The sequence below is a fragment of the Nerophis lumbriciformis genome, linkage group LG03 (genome assembly GCF_033978685.3).
Source record: "Nerophis lumbriciformis linkage group LG03, RoL_Nlum_v2.1, whole genome shotgun sequence".
Taxonomy (NCBI): domain Eukaryota; kingdom Metazoa; phylum Chordata; class Actinopteri; order Syngnathiformes; family Syngnathidae; genus Nerophis; species Nerophis lumbriciformis.
In genome coordinates this window covers 14,833,783-14,850,178 of record NC_084550.2, presented here as the reverse complement: position 1 = coordinate 14,850,178, position 16,396 = coordinate 14,833,783, and the positions used below count along the sequence as shown (strand labels likewise).

General features: G+C 40.8%; 1 protein-coding gene across 2 annotated transcripts in view; it reads left to right on the top strand.

Moving 5' to 3' along the window:
- pdlim4 (PDZ and LIM domain 4) overlaps nucleotides 1-16,396 on the top strand; it is a 121,311-nt gene that overhangs the window by 49,785 nt on the left and 55,130 nt on the right. Inside the window, exons 1-2 of one of the 2 annotated variants that reach the window (XM_061934117.1) lie at nucleotides 411-478; nucleotides 12,037-12,118. In XM_061934117.1, the coding sequence (XP_061790101.1) occupies nucleotides 444-478; nucleotides 12,037-12,118 (117 nt within the window). In that variant the 5' untranslated portion in view covers nucleotides 411-443. Of the gene's footprint in view, nucleotides 1-410; nucleotides 479-12,036; nucleotides 12,119-16,396 lie in introns of those variants that run through there. The other variant, XM_061934115.1, reaches the window with a different exon arrangement.

The following is a 16,396-nucleotide window of genomic DNA, read 5'->3' as shown; positions in this document are numbered from 1 at the left end:
AAAAGTGGGTTATGTTTCCTGGCTCACTGCCCAACCCTCCACAAAGCTTTGTGCAAATCCTTCAAGTAGATTTCGCATAATCCTGCTCACAACGACACGATTCAACGCATTTCTCAGGGTGTTTGTTACTTTTCCAAAAGGAATTACAGAAAGCGGGCAGAGAAAAGACAGAGTCCGGGTTTCCCTGGCGCGGCCTTGCTTCGACTCTGCGACCTGTGACTCATTGCTGAGGAATTAATGCTGCTCTGGACAAAGGAACACAGGACTCCGGCAGGGGGACAAAGGCTCAAAGAAAATCACTTGATCCGTTCATCCCTCCCACTTCTCATGCTCTACCAAGGTCTCTTTTGTGGTAGCTAAAAATGCGACATCAATTGAAGATTAGAGCCGGAGTAGCAGGAAGGAAGCTAGGGAACCAGCAGCCATCGATCCATCATTCATTGATGTCAAGAACTATGATGAGGAATCGTCCCCTCAGGTGAGACGCCCATAATCGTCTCCACTTACTGACTAGAACCAAACTTTAAACCTCATCTCAGATTACCAAACAAGGCTGACGGCGCACACGGAAAAATGACCCTGTCTTCTTCGGAATGAGGTTAGGAGTGGAATCTAGAGTAAAAAAAATAAAAATAAATGAGGAGCCACATCTCAATTTAAAGATGATTGGTTATTATCGAGCACAGCCTGTTCCTGGAAACCAAAGCCAACTGCACAAACCTCATCTTTGCATCAGTAAACTTCCACAAGGGAAGGAAAAGCAGACCAAACAATGAAGAGTATTATCCTTCATTACTCAATCTTTCTTGGTGTGCAATACGGATGTTAGTGTTTTTGTTTTATGTAATCTTTTATTTATATGGATCATATGTGGTATTTATTAAAAAAAATTGTTTTTCATAATTCTGCTACTGTATGTAAAAGCCTGCACTGCAACAACGTAATTTCTCCATTATTTATCAACTGTGCTGCTCATTGGGCTGCTACAAAAATAATAATACATTTATTTACTGTTTGTCTATTTAAAAGGGAAGTGCACTTTTTGGGGAACTTTGCCTATCATTCACTATCCTTATGTAACAATTCACATTTATAATCCTTTTTTTAATGCATTTCAACTTGTAAAATACAGCAAGTACAAGGTGGCTAACAATGCAGCTAATAGGAATACTCCATTCCGCCCATAAAGCCCTCTAAAAACATCCAAAAAGCAATATCACATTTACATCTCAAGACCTGAATATTAACCAAATATTAGCGATATTGTTATTATAAGTGGCTGAAAGTTAATTCTAGATTATAAATCATGCCTCTTACCTGAAAAGTAGAAGGTTTTGGACATAAACTGAGAAGTTGGTCAACTGTGACATCCAACAAAAATGGCAAGAAAGACACGAAAATACGCTTTTTTGATTTTTTTTTTAAACTGGATGAGGATTATGATTAAAATACAATCATCCAATTCATTGGCATCTCAGTGAGAGCAGACATTGTACAGTAAGTGATTGTTTTATTATGTTCATAGTTTGTATTTCATGTTTAGCACTTGGCTAAACATGAAATAGTTTCACAAAAGCTGGATCTGTTGAGCACACGGCTTTTAAAACTTGTAGATCATCCTCCTTATATTCAGGATACAAAAATCTAAGTTTCTGGATCATCATTTGTCCCAAAATAGTCTTAGCTGTCTCATGAAGTCTGCCATGATTAGTGGTGTTGTTGTTGTTGAAGCTAAAAGCAAGTGTATTGATGTGTCTGTGAAATTAATAAGCCGCTCTATATTAAAAATGTTATTATGAATGTTACTACAGTACATACAGTATATACTTACAGCATGTATATAAAACCTTGACGGAGGGTTTTGGAGGTTTTTTTAGAGCACTTTATAGGCGGAATAGAGCCACTACCAATAACTCCATTGACAGCTGACTTTTGCTAGTGTTTATTTACGAGTTACGTAAGGATTGTGACTGATAAACACAATTCCAAAAAAAGACAGGCAAAGTGCTGATAAACATTTGTATGCAGTCATATAACAGCAATAACGGAAACAAAACTATCTACAAAACCCAAAACCAGTGAAGTTGGCACGGTGTGTAAATCGTAAATAAAAACAGACTGCAAGATACCTAACTTTCCAACTGGAAAACTTTGTTATTTTTTTGCAAATATTAGCTCATTTGGAATTTGATGCCAGGGACATGTTTAAAAAAAAAGCTGGCACAAGTGGCAAACAAGACTGAGGAAGTTGAGGAATGCTCATCAAACACTTATTTGGAACATGCCACAGGTGAACAGGCTAATTGGGAACAGGTGGGAAAAGCAGCTTCCATGAAATGCTCAGTCATTCACAAACAAGGATGGGGCGAGGGTCACCACATTGTGAGCAAATTGTCGAACAGTTTAAGAACAACATTTCTCAACTAGCTATTGCAAAGAATTTAGGGATTTCACCATCTACGGTCCGTAATATCATCAAAAGGTTCAGAGAATCGGGAGAAATCTTTGCACGTAAGCAGCATGCCCGTGACCTCCGATCCCTCAGGCAGTACTGCATCAAAAAGGATATCACCACACGGGCTCAGAAACACTTCAGAAAACCACTGTCAGTATTCACAGTTGGTCGCTACATCTGTAAGTGCAAGTTAAAACTCTACGATGCAAAGCCAAAGCCATTTATCAACAATACCCAGAAACGCCGCCGGCTTTGCTGGGCCCGAGCTCATCTAAGATGGACTGATGCAGAGTGGAAAAGTGTTCTGTGGTCAGACGAGTCCACATTTCCCAAATTGTTTTTGGAAACTGTGGACGTCGTGTCCTCCGGAATAAAGAGGGAAAGAGCCATCTGTGATGGTATGGGGGTGTATTAGTGCCCAAGACATGGGTAACTTATACATCTGTGAAGGCGCCATTAATGCTGAAAGGTACATACAGGTTTTGGAGCAACATATGTTGCCATCCAAGCAACATTATCATGGACGCTCTTGCTTATTTCAGCAAGACAATGCCAAGCCACGTGTTACAACAGCGTGTCTTCATAGTAAAATAGTGCGGGTACCAGACTGGCCTGCCTGTAGTAAAGACCTGTCCCCCATTTAAAATATGTGGCGCATTATGAAGCCTAAAATACCACGACGGAGACCCCCGACTGTTGAACAACTTAAGCTGTACATCAAGCAAGAATGGGAAATAATTCCACCTGAAAAGCTTCAAAAATTGGTCTCCTCAGTTCCCAAACGTTTACTGAGTGTTGTAACACAGTGGTAAACATTTCCCTGTGCCAACTTTTTTGCAAAGTGTTGCTGCCATTAAATTCTAAGTTAATGATTATTTGCAAAAAAAAAAACAAGTTTCTCAGTTCGAACATTAAATATCTTGTCTTTGCAGTCTATTCAATTGAATATAAGTTGAAAAGGATTTGCAAATCATTGTATTCTGTTCTTATTTCCAAAATACAGAATGTGCCAACTTCACTGGTTTTGGGGTTTGCAGCTTTAAAAATTGCATTTTGCAATGATGACGTGTTCACACAACTGCACACATTTTTGGTAAAAATGGCTGTTGTGATCGAGCTAGCTAGCTAACTATATAACTGAGACGAATTGGAGATCGCAGAGACATCCAGATGTCCGACGTACCTCTGCTTTAAATATTCCCGCATCACAGAAAGCAAGGTCTGCTTTGCAAATTCAGAAACGTATTTGTGTCTTCGATGGGATAGTCGTCAACCCAAAACGTTGAAAGAGCCATATTGGACCAATTATACAAAAAACAAATCTGTCTGGATGAAAAGCCGTATACAAGTCTTATAATGAAGGCAGCCCATGACGTAGGTGTCTATATTAGTCATTTTGATAGTAGGCTATTATGGCCATGTGTCGCAGGCTGAAGCAAATCTTCGTTGATAGAAATGTTGAAATGTAATATTTAGTCTACACATTTTTAGAACATTAGAAACCATTAGTAAATCAGAGGCTACTCAGAAGGTGAGATAACTCCTGGAAATGACTGGCTTTTAATGGCCAAAGGTATAGATGTGTGTGTCCAAGTTTAAGGTCTTCTAATGGATTTATTACAATCTTTGGCAAGCTAGGTAATGTTTGCTGTGGTCTGGAACAACATGGCACACAAACAACTATCTGAAATGTGTCATGAGACATGCAAAACTAAATTATATACAACGAGAATAAAAGTAAAGGATATTAAATGAGCTCAAATATACCTACAAATGAGGCATAATGATGCAATATGTACATACAGCGAGCCTAAACAGCATGTTAGCATTGATTAGCTTGCAGTCATGCACTGATCAAATATACCATATTAGCACTCTAACAAGTCAATAACATCAACAAAGCTCACCTTTGTGCATTCACGCACAGCATAAAACTTTTGGTGGACAAAATGATACAAAGAAGGAGTGGAAGATTTTACATGTAAACAAAGTGTTGCGTCACAGTCCCACACTATGGTGAGTTCAAGAACCATTTACCATGAATTGATTTACGTGGACCTCGACTTAAACAAGTTGAAAAACTTATTCGGGTGTTACCATTTAGTGGTCAATTGTACGGAATATGTACTGTACTGTACACTCTACTAATAAAAGTTTCAATCAATCAATCAATCAATCAAAAACCACCAAAATTAGTAGGACAAAACGATGTTCACCAAATACTCTCATCAGTGAAGCATACACACAAACATATTGAACAGTGGGCTTTCTAACAATTAGAAAGGTTTGTGTCATGTTTGTCCTCAAACAAAAAACATACTAAAACAAAAAAAATATTTTCCCCCCATCTTTTTCCATTTTCAATCCTTTTTTAAAAATGCTCCAGGGAGCCACTAGGGCGGCACCAAAGAGCCGCGGGTTGCTGAGCCCCGGTTTAGGGTGAAGTATGTGTGTGCTTGTTGTGATAGACGCAACCATTTTTTTCTTCCTGTTGTTTGCTGGTTGCGCTCACTCACGCATGTTCGTTTTTTGACGACGTTACTATTATCGACGGCAAATGTTAATGTCCATTTTTGACGACGACGCTCAAAGCAGGATCCAAGACAAGGGCCGGCGGTTGCTGGAACGCGGGTTGCAGCGCCACCTATCCCTCCGGCACCACAAATCTGCTGGAGCAATCAGCGAGCAAGAGGAGGCAGAAACAACAGGATCATTTTTGGCAGCCCACAGCTGGAAATTGATGCTAAATATCTTGTTTCCATCCCCCCTAAAAGATAGTGGTTACTGCTCGATAAATCAAGAGGGAAAAAAAGGCTTCACTTCTCAGACTGCTTTAATCCTGGGGTCAGACACAGCGAGGTTTAGAAGATGAAACCGTGTTGTCCTACAAAGAGCGGGTGATGAATGGAAGCTGGTCAGAAGGACCTTGCTCTTCATCTTCTGGACATCATCCATCTGCCAGGGTTTGAATCCCCCTCGAGATGCTTCCCGACAAGGAATAACTCAAAATGTGACCCATCGGAGGAGACATTCTTCTAGTTATTGCTGAAAAACCTAGGCTCCATTTTCCACTCATGCGTCCAATGTCTTCCCATTCTAATGATTATGCCGATAAATTCCAAGTTCCAAAATGTCAAATTCAAAGTGACCGACTCCAAAAAACAAGCGACGCTTCTTTTCCCCCGGGCTGTTTTTCTGGTTGCCATCGAAACCAAACATGGCGAATATAAAAGCATCTTATAAAGACACTCAGCTTTCTTATGAACGTGTTCGTATCTCACATATCTCATAATTCATTCCGGCTGGCTGCGTCATGAGTGTCACGGTTGCTAGGTAACAACCCTCGACTTGTCCGGTCCTGAGGTCACCCTTTTGGATCCTTTCCCGTTTGGTAACAAGGCGATGAAGCAAGAAATTGTTTGTCATACGACAAAAAGTTAGCCATGACACATACGCTTTTATTAGCCTCACAATCCCTGCCTTTCCAAAGGAAGAGATCGATGACACAAGTGAGTACGTAAGGCCTGTTCAGTTCAATAAATGACATATCTTGTCATGGCTGCCAGTCCGTGAGTCATGTTCTTTCTTGTACGTCGACACAACTGGAGTCAATTACAGGCAACCTAAAGACATATCTAATAAGTTATTAGACTTCTGGAAGGTTATGATGTGTTGACGACTTTATCCGCGTACCACCAGGAGGGATGGGTTTTCTTTCCGAGGTGAAAACATGCAAACTCGAGTGTTTTTGGCGCATAGGGATGTTATATGTATCATTTTTATTGGACATTATTGTTGTTCTGTGCTGGGGAGTTTGACTCGTGTGGTTTTATTATAAAACTATGTAGAGTTTGGCTGTGGTCCATCGGGTCTAAACAGGTACTATAACAGTTTACCACAATCTAGTGGGGTTCCAATCCGATATTAGAGACTAAGACTTAGACTTAGACTTCCTTTTTATTGTCATTCAAATTTGAACTTTACAGCACAGATAAGAACGAAATTTCGTTACATTAGCTCATGGTAGTGCAGGATAAAAAAGCAATACGGTGCATATATACATAAATACATATATATAAATAATATATGAATATATATATATAAAATAAATAATTATATATAAATATATATAAATAAATAAATAGATTACTGTACAGATAAATATATTGCACTTTTTCCAAATGCGTCCACGTTTATGGATTTATGTTATTATGTCTTTTTTATTCCAGCAAGTTAATCCATTTTGATGGAGTTGAGGGGATAATTTAATTATGATGCGTTCAAGAGTCTTACGGCCTGAGGGAAGAAGCTGTTACAGAACCTGGAGGTTCTGCTTCGGAGGCTGCGGTACCTCTTTCTAGAGTCCAGCAGTGAAAACAGTCCTTGGTGGGGGTGGGAAGAGTCTTTGCAGATTTTCTGAGCCCTGGTCAGGCAGTGGCTTTTTGCGATCTCCTGGATAGGAGGAAGAGGAGTCCTGATGATCTTCTGATATTGATATCGGTTTGATATCAGTGAAAAATCTACTATTGGCTTGCATTAGTCCTGCAGCGTGTTTACTTGTGCAAAACTGAACAGTTAACATCTAATTATCACAAAGCATATAATTTATTCTATTTTCCTAAAGTCATTCACAAAAAGTAAACAGGCTATAGGCTACTAGGAGCGAGCACCTACGCAATAGCTTAGCACACAAGGTAGACCAAGGTAATAATAATTTAACAATATTGCAGTGTAAAACAGAACACTTGTCATTATAAACAAGTATCAGACAATTAAGGTTGCATATAACATACACATACAAAGCCTCAAATTACAAAACCCAAAACCAGTGAAGTTGGCACGTTGTGTAACTGTAAATAAAAACAGAATACAATGATTTGCTCATCCTTTTCAACCTATATTCAATTGGATAGACTGCAAAGACAAGATACATAATGTTCGAACTGGAAAACGTTATTTTTTGCAAATATTAGCTCATTTGGAATTTGATGCCTGCTACATGTTTCAAAAAAGCTGGCACAGGTGGCAAAAAAGACAGAGTTGAGGAATGCTCATCAAACACTTATTTGGAACATCCCACAGGTGAACAGGCTAATTGGGAACAGGTGGGTGGGTGCCATGATTGGGTATTAAAGCAGCTTCCATGAAATGCTCAGTCATTCACAAAAAAGGAGGGGGGCGAGGGTCACCACTTTGTGAACAACTGCGTGAACAAATTGTCCAACAGTTAAAGAACAACATTTCTCAAGGAATTTAGGGATTTCACCATCTACGGTCGGAAATATCATCAAAAGGTTCAGAGAATCTGGAGAAATCACTGCACGTAAGCGATTATATTACAGACCTTCGATCCCTCAGGCAGTACTGCATCAAAAACAGACATCAGTGTGTAAAGGATATCACCACATGGGCTCAGGAACACTTCAGAAAACCACTGTCAGTAACTACAGTTTGTCGCTACATCTGAAAGTGCAAGTTAAAACTCTACTATGCAAAGCCAAAGCCATTTATCAGCAACACCCAGAAACGCCGCCGGCTTCGCTGGGCCTGAGCTCATCTAAGATAGACTGATGAAAAGTGGAAAAGATTTCTGTGGTCTGACGAGTCCACATTTCAAATTGTTGTTGGAAACTGTGGACGTCGTGTCCTCCGGAACAAAGAGGAAATAAAACATCCGGATTGTTATAGGCGCAACGTTCGAAAGCCAGCATCTGTGATGGTATGGGGGTGTATTAGTGCCCAAGGCATTGGTAACTTACACATATGTGAATGCACCATTAATGCTGAAAGGTACATACAGGTTTTGGAGCGACATATGTTGCCATCCAAGCAACGTTATCATGGACGCCCCTGCTTATTTCAGAAAGACAATGCCAAGCCACGTGTTACAACCGCGTGGCTTCATATTAAAAGAGTGCGGGTACTAGACTGGCCTGCCTGTAGTCCAGACCAGTCTCTCATTATGAAGCCTAAAATACGACAACGAAGACTGTTGAACAACTTAAGCTGTACATCAAGCAAGAATGGGAAATAATTCCACCTGAGAAGCTTCAAAAATTGGTCTCCTCAGTTCCCAAACGTTTACTGACAGTTGTTAAAAGGAAAGGCCATGTAACACAGTGGTAAAAATGCCCCTGTGCCAACTTTTTTGCAATGTGTTGCTGCCAATAAATTCTAAGTTAATGACAATTTTCCCAAAAAAATGTAGTTTCTCAGTTCGAACATTAAATATCTTGTCTTTGCAGTCTATTCAGTTGAATATAAGTTGAAAAGGATTTGCAAATCATTGTATTCTGTTTTTATTTAAGAATTATACAACGTGACAACTTCACTGGGCAGCACGGTGGAAGAGGGGTTAGTGCATCTGCCTCACAATACGAAGGTCCTGAGTAGTCTTGGGTTCAATCCCGGGCTCGGGATCTTTCTGTGTGGAGTTTGCATGTTCTCCCCGTGACTGCGTGGGTTCCCTCCGGGTACTCTGGCTTCCTCCCACTTCCAAAGACATGCACCTGGGGATAGGTTGATTGGCAACACTAAATTGGCCCTAGTGTGTGAATGTGAGTGTGAATGTTGTCTGTCTATCTGTGTTGGCCCAGCAATGAGGTGGCGACTTGTCCAGGGTGTACCCCGCCTTCCGCCCAATTGTAGCTGAGATAGGCTCCAGCGCCCCTCGCGACCCCAAAGGGAATAAGCGGTAGAAAATGGATGGATGGATGGATGGACAACTTCACTGGTTTTGGGTTTTGTACAAACCCCTTTATTTGTGAACTTTTCGATTTACCAACTTCTAGATGGATCCAAACACTCCTCTGTGTGCGAACCATGTCTTTGTGTACAAACGCTTCATTCATTTCGTGTCACGCCTGCAGGCAAAAAGCAGGGCACATAATTTTTGGGAAAATGACATTCTGTCACATTCTGCGCAGTACACTACAAGGCACTTCTCAATGCTTCATTCAGCGTGTATACTTTTTTGTGTTTTTTCAACTTTTGACGAGTTTCATCCATTTTGCTAACTCAATGTGAATCCAGAAAAGACAACAGAACAGCATGGAAAGAAGGAGGGAATCGCTGTAGAATTAAAAAAAAAATAACAAAAAAATATTTGCGAGGAGTACATTAATGGCGCTCACTAGTATGGAAGAAACATGAAAGCAGGCTTCGTACCACAGCAAGTTTTAATTGTGATGATACCAGACTTTTCTGGAAAAATATGCCAAAGCAAACTTATTTCACAGTGGATGAGAAGAGCTACAGTACTTTCGTTCAGCAGCGTGTCTTTAAGGAAGACACGCACACACACGGCCCTACACCTACTCTCCGTCTGTCTGCTCCTTACTTTTCCATCATCCTCTCCTTGCCGATGTTAATGTCAGTGTAAGTGGATTTTACTTTTTTTTAAATGTTTTTTATTGTAGCGATATGTTTGTTAAAGTTACAGATTTTTTGTGATTTCTGATTGTTTGGGAGGGCACCAAAGGGACTTCTGTGTGTGTGCACGTGTTGGCAGAGCAGTGCATACAGAGGACAGCTCAGCTTGTTGCTGTTTGGGCTTGTTATTACATGGAAAGTTGATTTATCACCTGCTTGTTACGTTTGTTTGATATACAGTATTAATATACTTTACATTGTGTTCAAAGTGTACAATCTTTCACCAAAGTACGGACTTTTGTCAAGGCCGGAACTCATTATTTCGGAGAAATTTGCTTCGCTAAACAAACTTTTCAATTTCCGAACCATTTTCAAGAACCAATTAGGTTATAAATCGAGGTTACACTGTATTTGAAAGTATCCAGTAACAAAGGAGTCCGAATCATTCGACTTACTGCATAACAAGTTTATTAACTTAATGAATTAGTGTGGCCACCGGCTATTAAAAAGTGTTGCCAAAAAATGTCCATTCCACTTCAACTTAAAGACAGAATAAGTCGACCCCATATGTTAATAATAAATAGGCTAGTGTTTTTCATACCGTCATTGTTCCCTAAGTAATTTCACTTGATCAAACCTTTTCTAATATTCCACACTACTACATAAAACAAGTATGAATGATTACTGCTCATATCGTATCGGATCAACATTGGTATCAATACACATGATTCCAATGTGACAGGGGTCTCCAACTAATTTTAGCTCAGGGGCCGCATGGAGGAAAATCTGTGCACACGCGGGCTGGACTATTAAAATCATGGCCTTAAAACTAAAAACAACTTCAGATTGGTTTTTTTTGTCTTACTTTGGCCAAAAATAGAACAAACACATTCTGAAAATATTACAGTAACAATATAGAAAAAAATACAGGCAGTGGTAAAGTTTGGATCCATGATATGTTAGCTATTTCTCTTTGTTTTTAATGTCTATTTTCTGCTGGATTTACTCTCTATTTTATGCTGCAGCTGTCACATATACTGTAATATTGTCGTCATGTGCGTACATGGTAATTGTTATATTTTGTATATATGATATAGACATAATATAATATATCAGTATATATAATATACTGTACATATATTATGTAAATATTACGTATATGTTATATTTATATCGCTATATTTAGTCTATTCATACCGGCATTGTCCTTTCCATCCTTACACTTTCCATCATTGTAACTGAGCTACTGTGTGGAACAATTTCCCTTGTGGATCATCAAAGTTTTTCTAAGTCTAAGTCTAATGAAGGAAAGAAAAAAGTGAATGAATGTTTATAACTGAATAAATTGACATATGCATAAAAATGTGTTTTGTTTTGTATTATTTTTTTTATGAATTAAGTAACGTTTATGACAACCTTTTTCCAAAACACAATACAGAACGTAAAATATAACAGGACAATGCATACATTTATCATTTGTTTTCAAAACAGATACAAAAAAGTTGGACCCCAAAAATTTACTGTGGGACCCCATTTTTATGACTTGATTTTTATGACATTTTGAAAATTCCTAGCGCCAACACTGATGGAGTATTGGTGCGTGCAAAACAGCGGTAGGCGGCTGTGGCCTGCGGGCCGGTTCTAATACTAATTAAATATCATCTCGGGGGGCCATAGATCATAGATCCGGCCCGCAGGCCTTGACTATGAGAATCGTATCAGAAGTGAAAAAGTTGTATCAGGACACCCAAATGGTAAATGGGTTATACTTGTATAGCGCTTTTCTACCTTTTTTTTAAGGAACTCAAAGCGCTTTGACACTATTTCCACATCCACCCATTCACACACACATTCACACGCTGATGGCGGGAGCTGCCATGCAAGGCGCTAACCAGGACCCATCAGGAGCAAGGGTGAAGTGTCTTGCTCAAGGACACAACGGATGTGACTAAGATGATAGAAGGTGGGGATTGAACCAGGAACCCTCAGGTTACTGGCACAGCCACTCTCCCAACAGCGCCACGCCATCCCCAAAGACAGGGTATTTGAGTGTCAATACAGGAAAGCTCATTAATATATTATTATGATAAGCCTAAACATATTCTTTCATATTAGTAGACACAGTTTTCTAGTAGAAAACTGCTTGCAGAGCTCAAGTGTCATTCCAAGACTTGGTTTCATCAGACACTCTCATGGGTATTGTCTTTCAGGTCAGGATCGGAGGAGCGAGTGTGGTCGCCGACGGTTAGTGAAGACGGCAAGACAAGCCCCTACACGGAGACTGATTCCCAGGTACACACTCTGTTTTGTTTTTTTAATCAAGGAAAGCACTTCTTTGAGCGCACTGAGCTGAGCGGAAAAGCTGTGTCGCAGTCGGGATGTGGGGCCCAATTGCAGGGAAGCTACAGCGAATAGCTTCTCGAAGAAGGTTTAATCAGAGTCAGAATCAGAAATACTTTATTAATCCCCGAGGGTAAATTAAGATTTTCAGCACAATCCCATTCAAGATCAGACAAATATTACAGGGAGACAGAACAGGATCGCTGACGGGTCTGCCAACTTCCGGCGCCCCTTACAAAAAAGGTGAGAAACAGGTAAACGCAAGGGTGTGGGGGAGAAAGAAAAAAAAGTCTAAGCCTGGGCCCTTGGAGAGGGGGTCCAGACTGAGGCCAAGGAAAAAAATAACCTCAAAGCCATAGCACACATAAACATGTGTCTAAGAGGGAAACATCAAACATCAAAGAACACAAATTACTTTAAAATACATTAAAAGAGCATAGCTAATGCAACCAGCCAGCTGGGGTGGGGGGGAGCATGGCCAGAGACAGGAGCAGGAGCAGACCCAACAAAGCAACCAAGAGAGCCGACTCCACTCTCGGCCAGTGTCCAGTCTGCATGGATGAGCGAGGATGTGTTTAAGGAGACCGAGGTGTCCGATATCTGCTCATTCAGCCAAGACACTGTGAAGCCCGTCCGTCCCGGCACTCAGCGCTAGCTCCGCAGCCTTTCTTCATCCGCATCTCCTCCAGTCTCTCCAAACTGACTCTGGTGTGGCAGAGACCCAGCAGCTCGTCTCCATGGCCAAAAGGCGCCCCAGGAGTCAGATCCAGAAGTCCACAAAAAAGCAAGCAAAAGTCAGGAAAGTGGCACCCCTTGTCGCAAAGTCCCAATGTGTCTAGAACCAAAAGGCAAAAAAACTAATGAAAACAAGACGAAAACATCAGAAACACGAAAGGATGATACAAGAGCACAGGGCTCCTGCCAACAGCAGCAGCTACAGCGGCGCCATCTTGGGGAAAAAAAGCCAAAAACTGTTACGTACGGCGGGGGAAGGAAAAGACACCACGGCAGGAATCCGTTCAATAGTTTTATTGAAGCTGATGATGAATGTGTGGGATGTGTATGCTACTCTAAGTGCAAAACCATGTGTAGAATTAACCATGTGAATGTTACCAGAGTTTGTTGTATGTGTGTGTTGGATGAGTCCTTCGTCAGACCAAAGGGGCAAGGCAAGAAGGCAGTCCGTGGGCACGCAAGCAGTCGGGGGCTGGAGAGAAGCAACGAGGTCCATGTCCAAGAAGGGGTCGAGGAAAAGGGGGTGGCAGTTCGGAATCCCGAGGGAAGTCAAGGCACACACAAGTACAGCGAGAGACACAAAGGACATAAGACACGTGAACAGAGAAGGCACAGCGAGAGATCAAGTACGCAGGAGGGAAGCCAGAGACGAGATGCTTACTACGGGTGTGAACTATGTTCCGGCACTGGATCTTCGGGTCCGCTGGTCTTTATGCTGTCTGTCTTCATTAGTCCCAGGTGCGCAGAGTACAGATTGCCTGCAGCTTTGCCGGCGCGTGACCGCGATACAGCCAGAGCGAGCAGGGGCGTGTCCTGGCGCGCTTCCGGCGGAGGTGCCAGCCGAGCATGCAGCAGAAGGCATGAGGGATTGCGCGTGCGCCGTGACAAAAACATTGGGGAAACTCAGGATCCAAAAGTCCAAAACATAAAGAAATGTCCAAAACATGAAAACTATAACTAACTTGGAGCAGAACTCACCACAAACAACACAGCAAACAGAACTGAATAAAGCAGACACTTCAAATTGAATCGTCCTCAGACCACACAGGTCTAAAATCTGTTGGATCTGAGGACTCAAGACAGAAATTGCATACTTGTGTATTTTTCAAATCCAGCTTTCTTTTGTTCATAATTCCTCACTGCACAACTTTGATCTCCATTCTAAAGTCCATTAAAACTTGAGCCTAGTCTTTTGAAATCCGCCTCTTTGGATGATGCTCGCTTGAAACAGACCACAACTTGCCATCTGGGGCTGTAAATAAGAATGACACTTGTCTCTTTCCCTCTGTTTATGATAAACAGAATCCATAGAAACAGGCAACTCTCGCTCCAGAAATAGCATGTCCTGGGACGCCGTATTAAAAATGAGAGCACGCATCCCGATGTGGACCGCAACGGTCTTGAGAGATAGTATGAGGATTGTTCTGGGATGGTCCGAGCTGCCAGGATATTCCAGGCACAATGAAGTCTATTGCGGAGGAGCTTTTTGAAGTTGTCCGGCCCTGGAAATCTTGCAGGTTTTGGAGCATTTCGGAAGAAATGGGATGTGTGTGCAGGAAAATGTACGCACATGTGCAAGTATGGAGACTTCAAACGAGACAATGAAGACACTGTGGATAGTGAGAAGTGTCTTTGTCAAGTTTTAGGGCACAAAATGGAGTTTTAAAGAAAAGCTGGAGGCGGGGAACCCACACAAAGAAGTACCATCTGTCCATCACCGCATCGATGGAAGAAATGACACTTGGAGCATTAACTTTAGCTACAAAAATAAATGAAGTGTTACATCAGAACAAGCTAAGCTGATAAATCAGAATAAACTAAAAGGAAAAGGTGCTTTCTGGTTAAATAATGCGACTAATTAACACACCCTGGCTCGATATTCGATAAGTCAATTAACCTAACTGTTGAGTAACAAAGGGGAACTGCACTTTTTTGGAACTTTACCTATCGTTCACAGTCGTTATGAAAGACATGACGACGGATGGATTTTTTTTATGCATTCTAAATATTACATAAATGCGATCAAAAGTCCACTTACATTGGAGCCCATGGGAGCCGTTCAATTGTGCCTATGGAGCCCCTTAAAAAACATCCAAACACCTCCATTAGGGTTGTATATACATGATGTAAGTATATATGTTATGTAGTAACAGGCACATTTATAATAACATTTAATATTTACGTATTTTGATCATTTTAAGCATACGCAGTGCATTAATTTAAAAAACGCATCGTTTGCTTTTTTATTTCCTTCATCACTGATTTAAGTTAAAGTACCACTGATAGTCACACACACACACTAAGTGTGTTGAAATTACCCTCTGCATTTGACCCATCCCCTTGTTCCACCGTCTGGGAGGTGAGGGGAGCAGTGAGCAGCAGCGGTAGCCACGACCGGGAATCATTTTGGTGATTTAACCCCCAATTCCAACCCTTGATGCTGAGTGCCAAGCAGAGAGGTAATATTTATAGTCTTTAGTATGACTCGGCCGGGGTTTGAACTCACGACCGACCGATTGTAGGGCGGACACTAACCACAAGCCCACTGAGCAGGCTTTTTATTTCATATTACTTTATATTATTACTCACTGCAGACTTTATGAGAGCTAACAAACATATTAGAACGTCACTCACTGTACAAGTTCTGCTGTCATTAGGATACCGACTGTTGGAATGTTCATATATTCCCATTTAGATGAAAAATGGCTCATAAATCTCGCAAATAAACGGGGTGGGGCCGGGGGGAAGCAAGCGCTTTTCGTGTCCTACTCGCCAGTTCCAGGTCCTACATTGGCTGTCAAAGTGTCCCAACTTGTCGGATTACCTACTCAGACGTCTCATGTGCAGGTGAGATGCATGATTTATGATCCAGAATAAACTTATAGGGAGCAGGGAAGCGAGGAAACAGCAGACCACTCGATGTAAACATAGGGAGACACGGAATAATTTGTCTGTGTTAGCGCTTATAATAACAATATCATTATACTTGGTAAATATTCAAGTTATGAAATGTAAGTTGAGTATTGTTGGCACTTTTTTATGGGCGGAATAGTGGACCTTTGCACTAAGCAGACTTTTATTTACGTTGATTTAATATTTAGAATGCATTTTAAAAAATCCATCTGTCATCATGTCTTTCATTATGATTGTGAACAAATTTCCAAAATTCCAAAAAAGTGCAGTTCACCTTTAATCTCTGAGACTAGTTTATGAGTGTATTGACCATGTTGGAGTTTCGGTCATAGAGCATACGATCATCAGTTGGACTCGTCAGCTTTAATGGTGCATATTGGAGTATACACAGCTGTATTTTAATTTGGGTAAGTATCTGTAATACACATGTAAAATACTTATTAATATTTATGTTATATAATTAAACAAAGATCTGTATCTTATGCATATAGATATACTGTATATAAAGTATATATGCACTAGAGAAATAATATAAAGGCCAGAAAACATACACTCACAAACAAGCTGTCAATATGTTGCAGT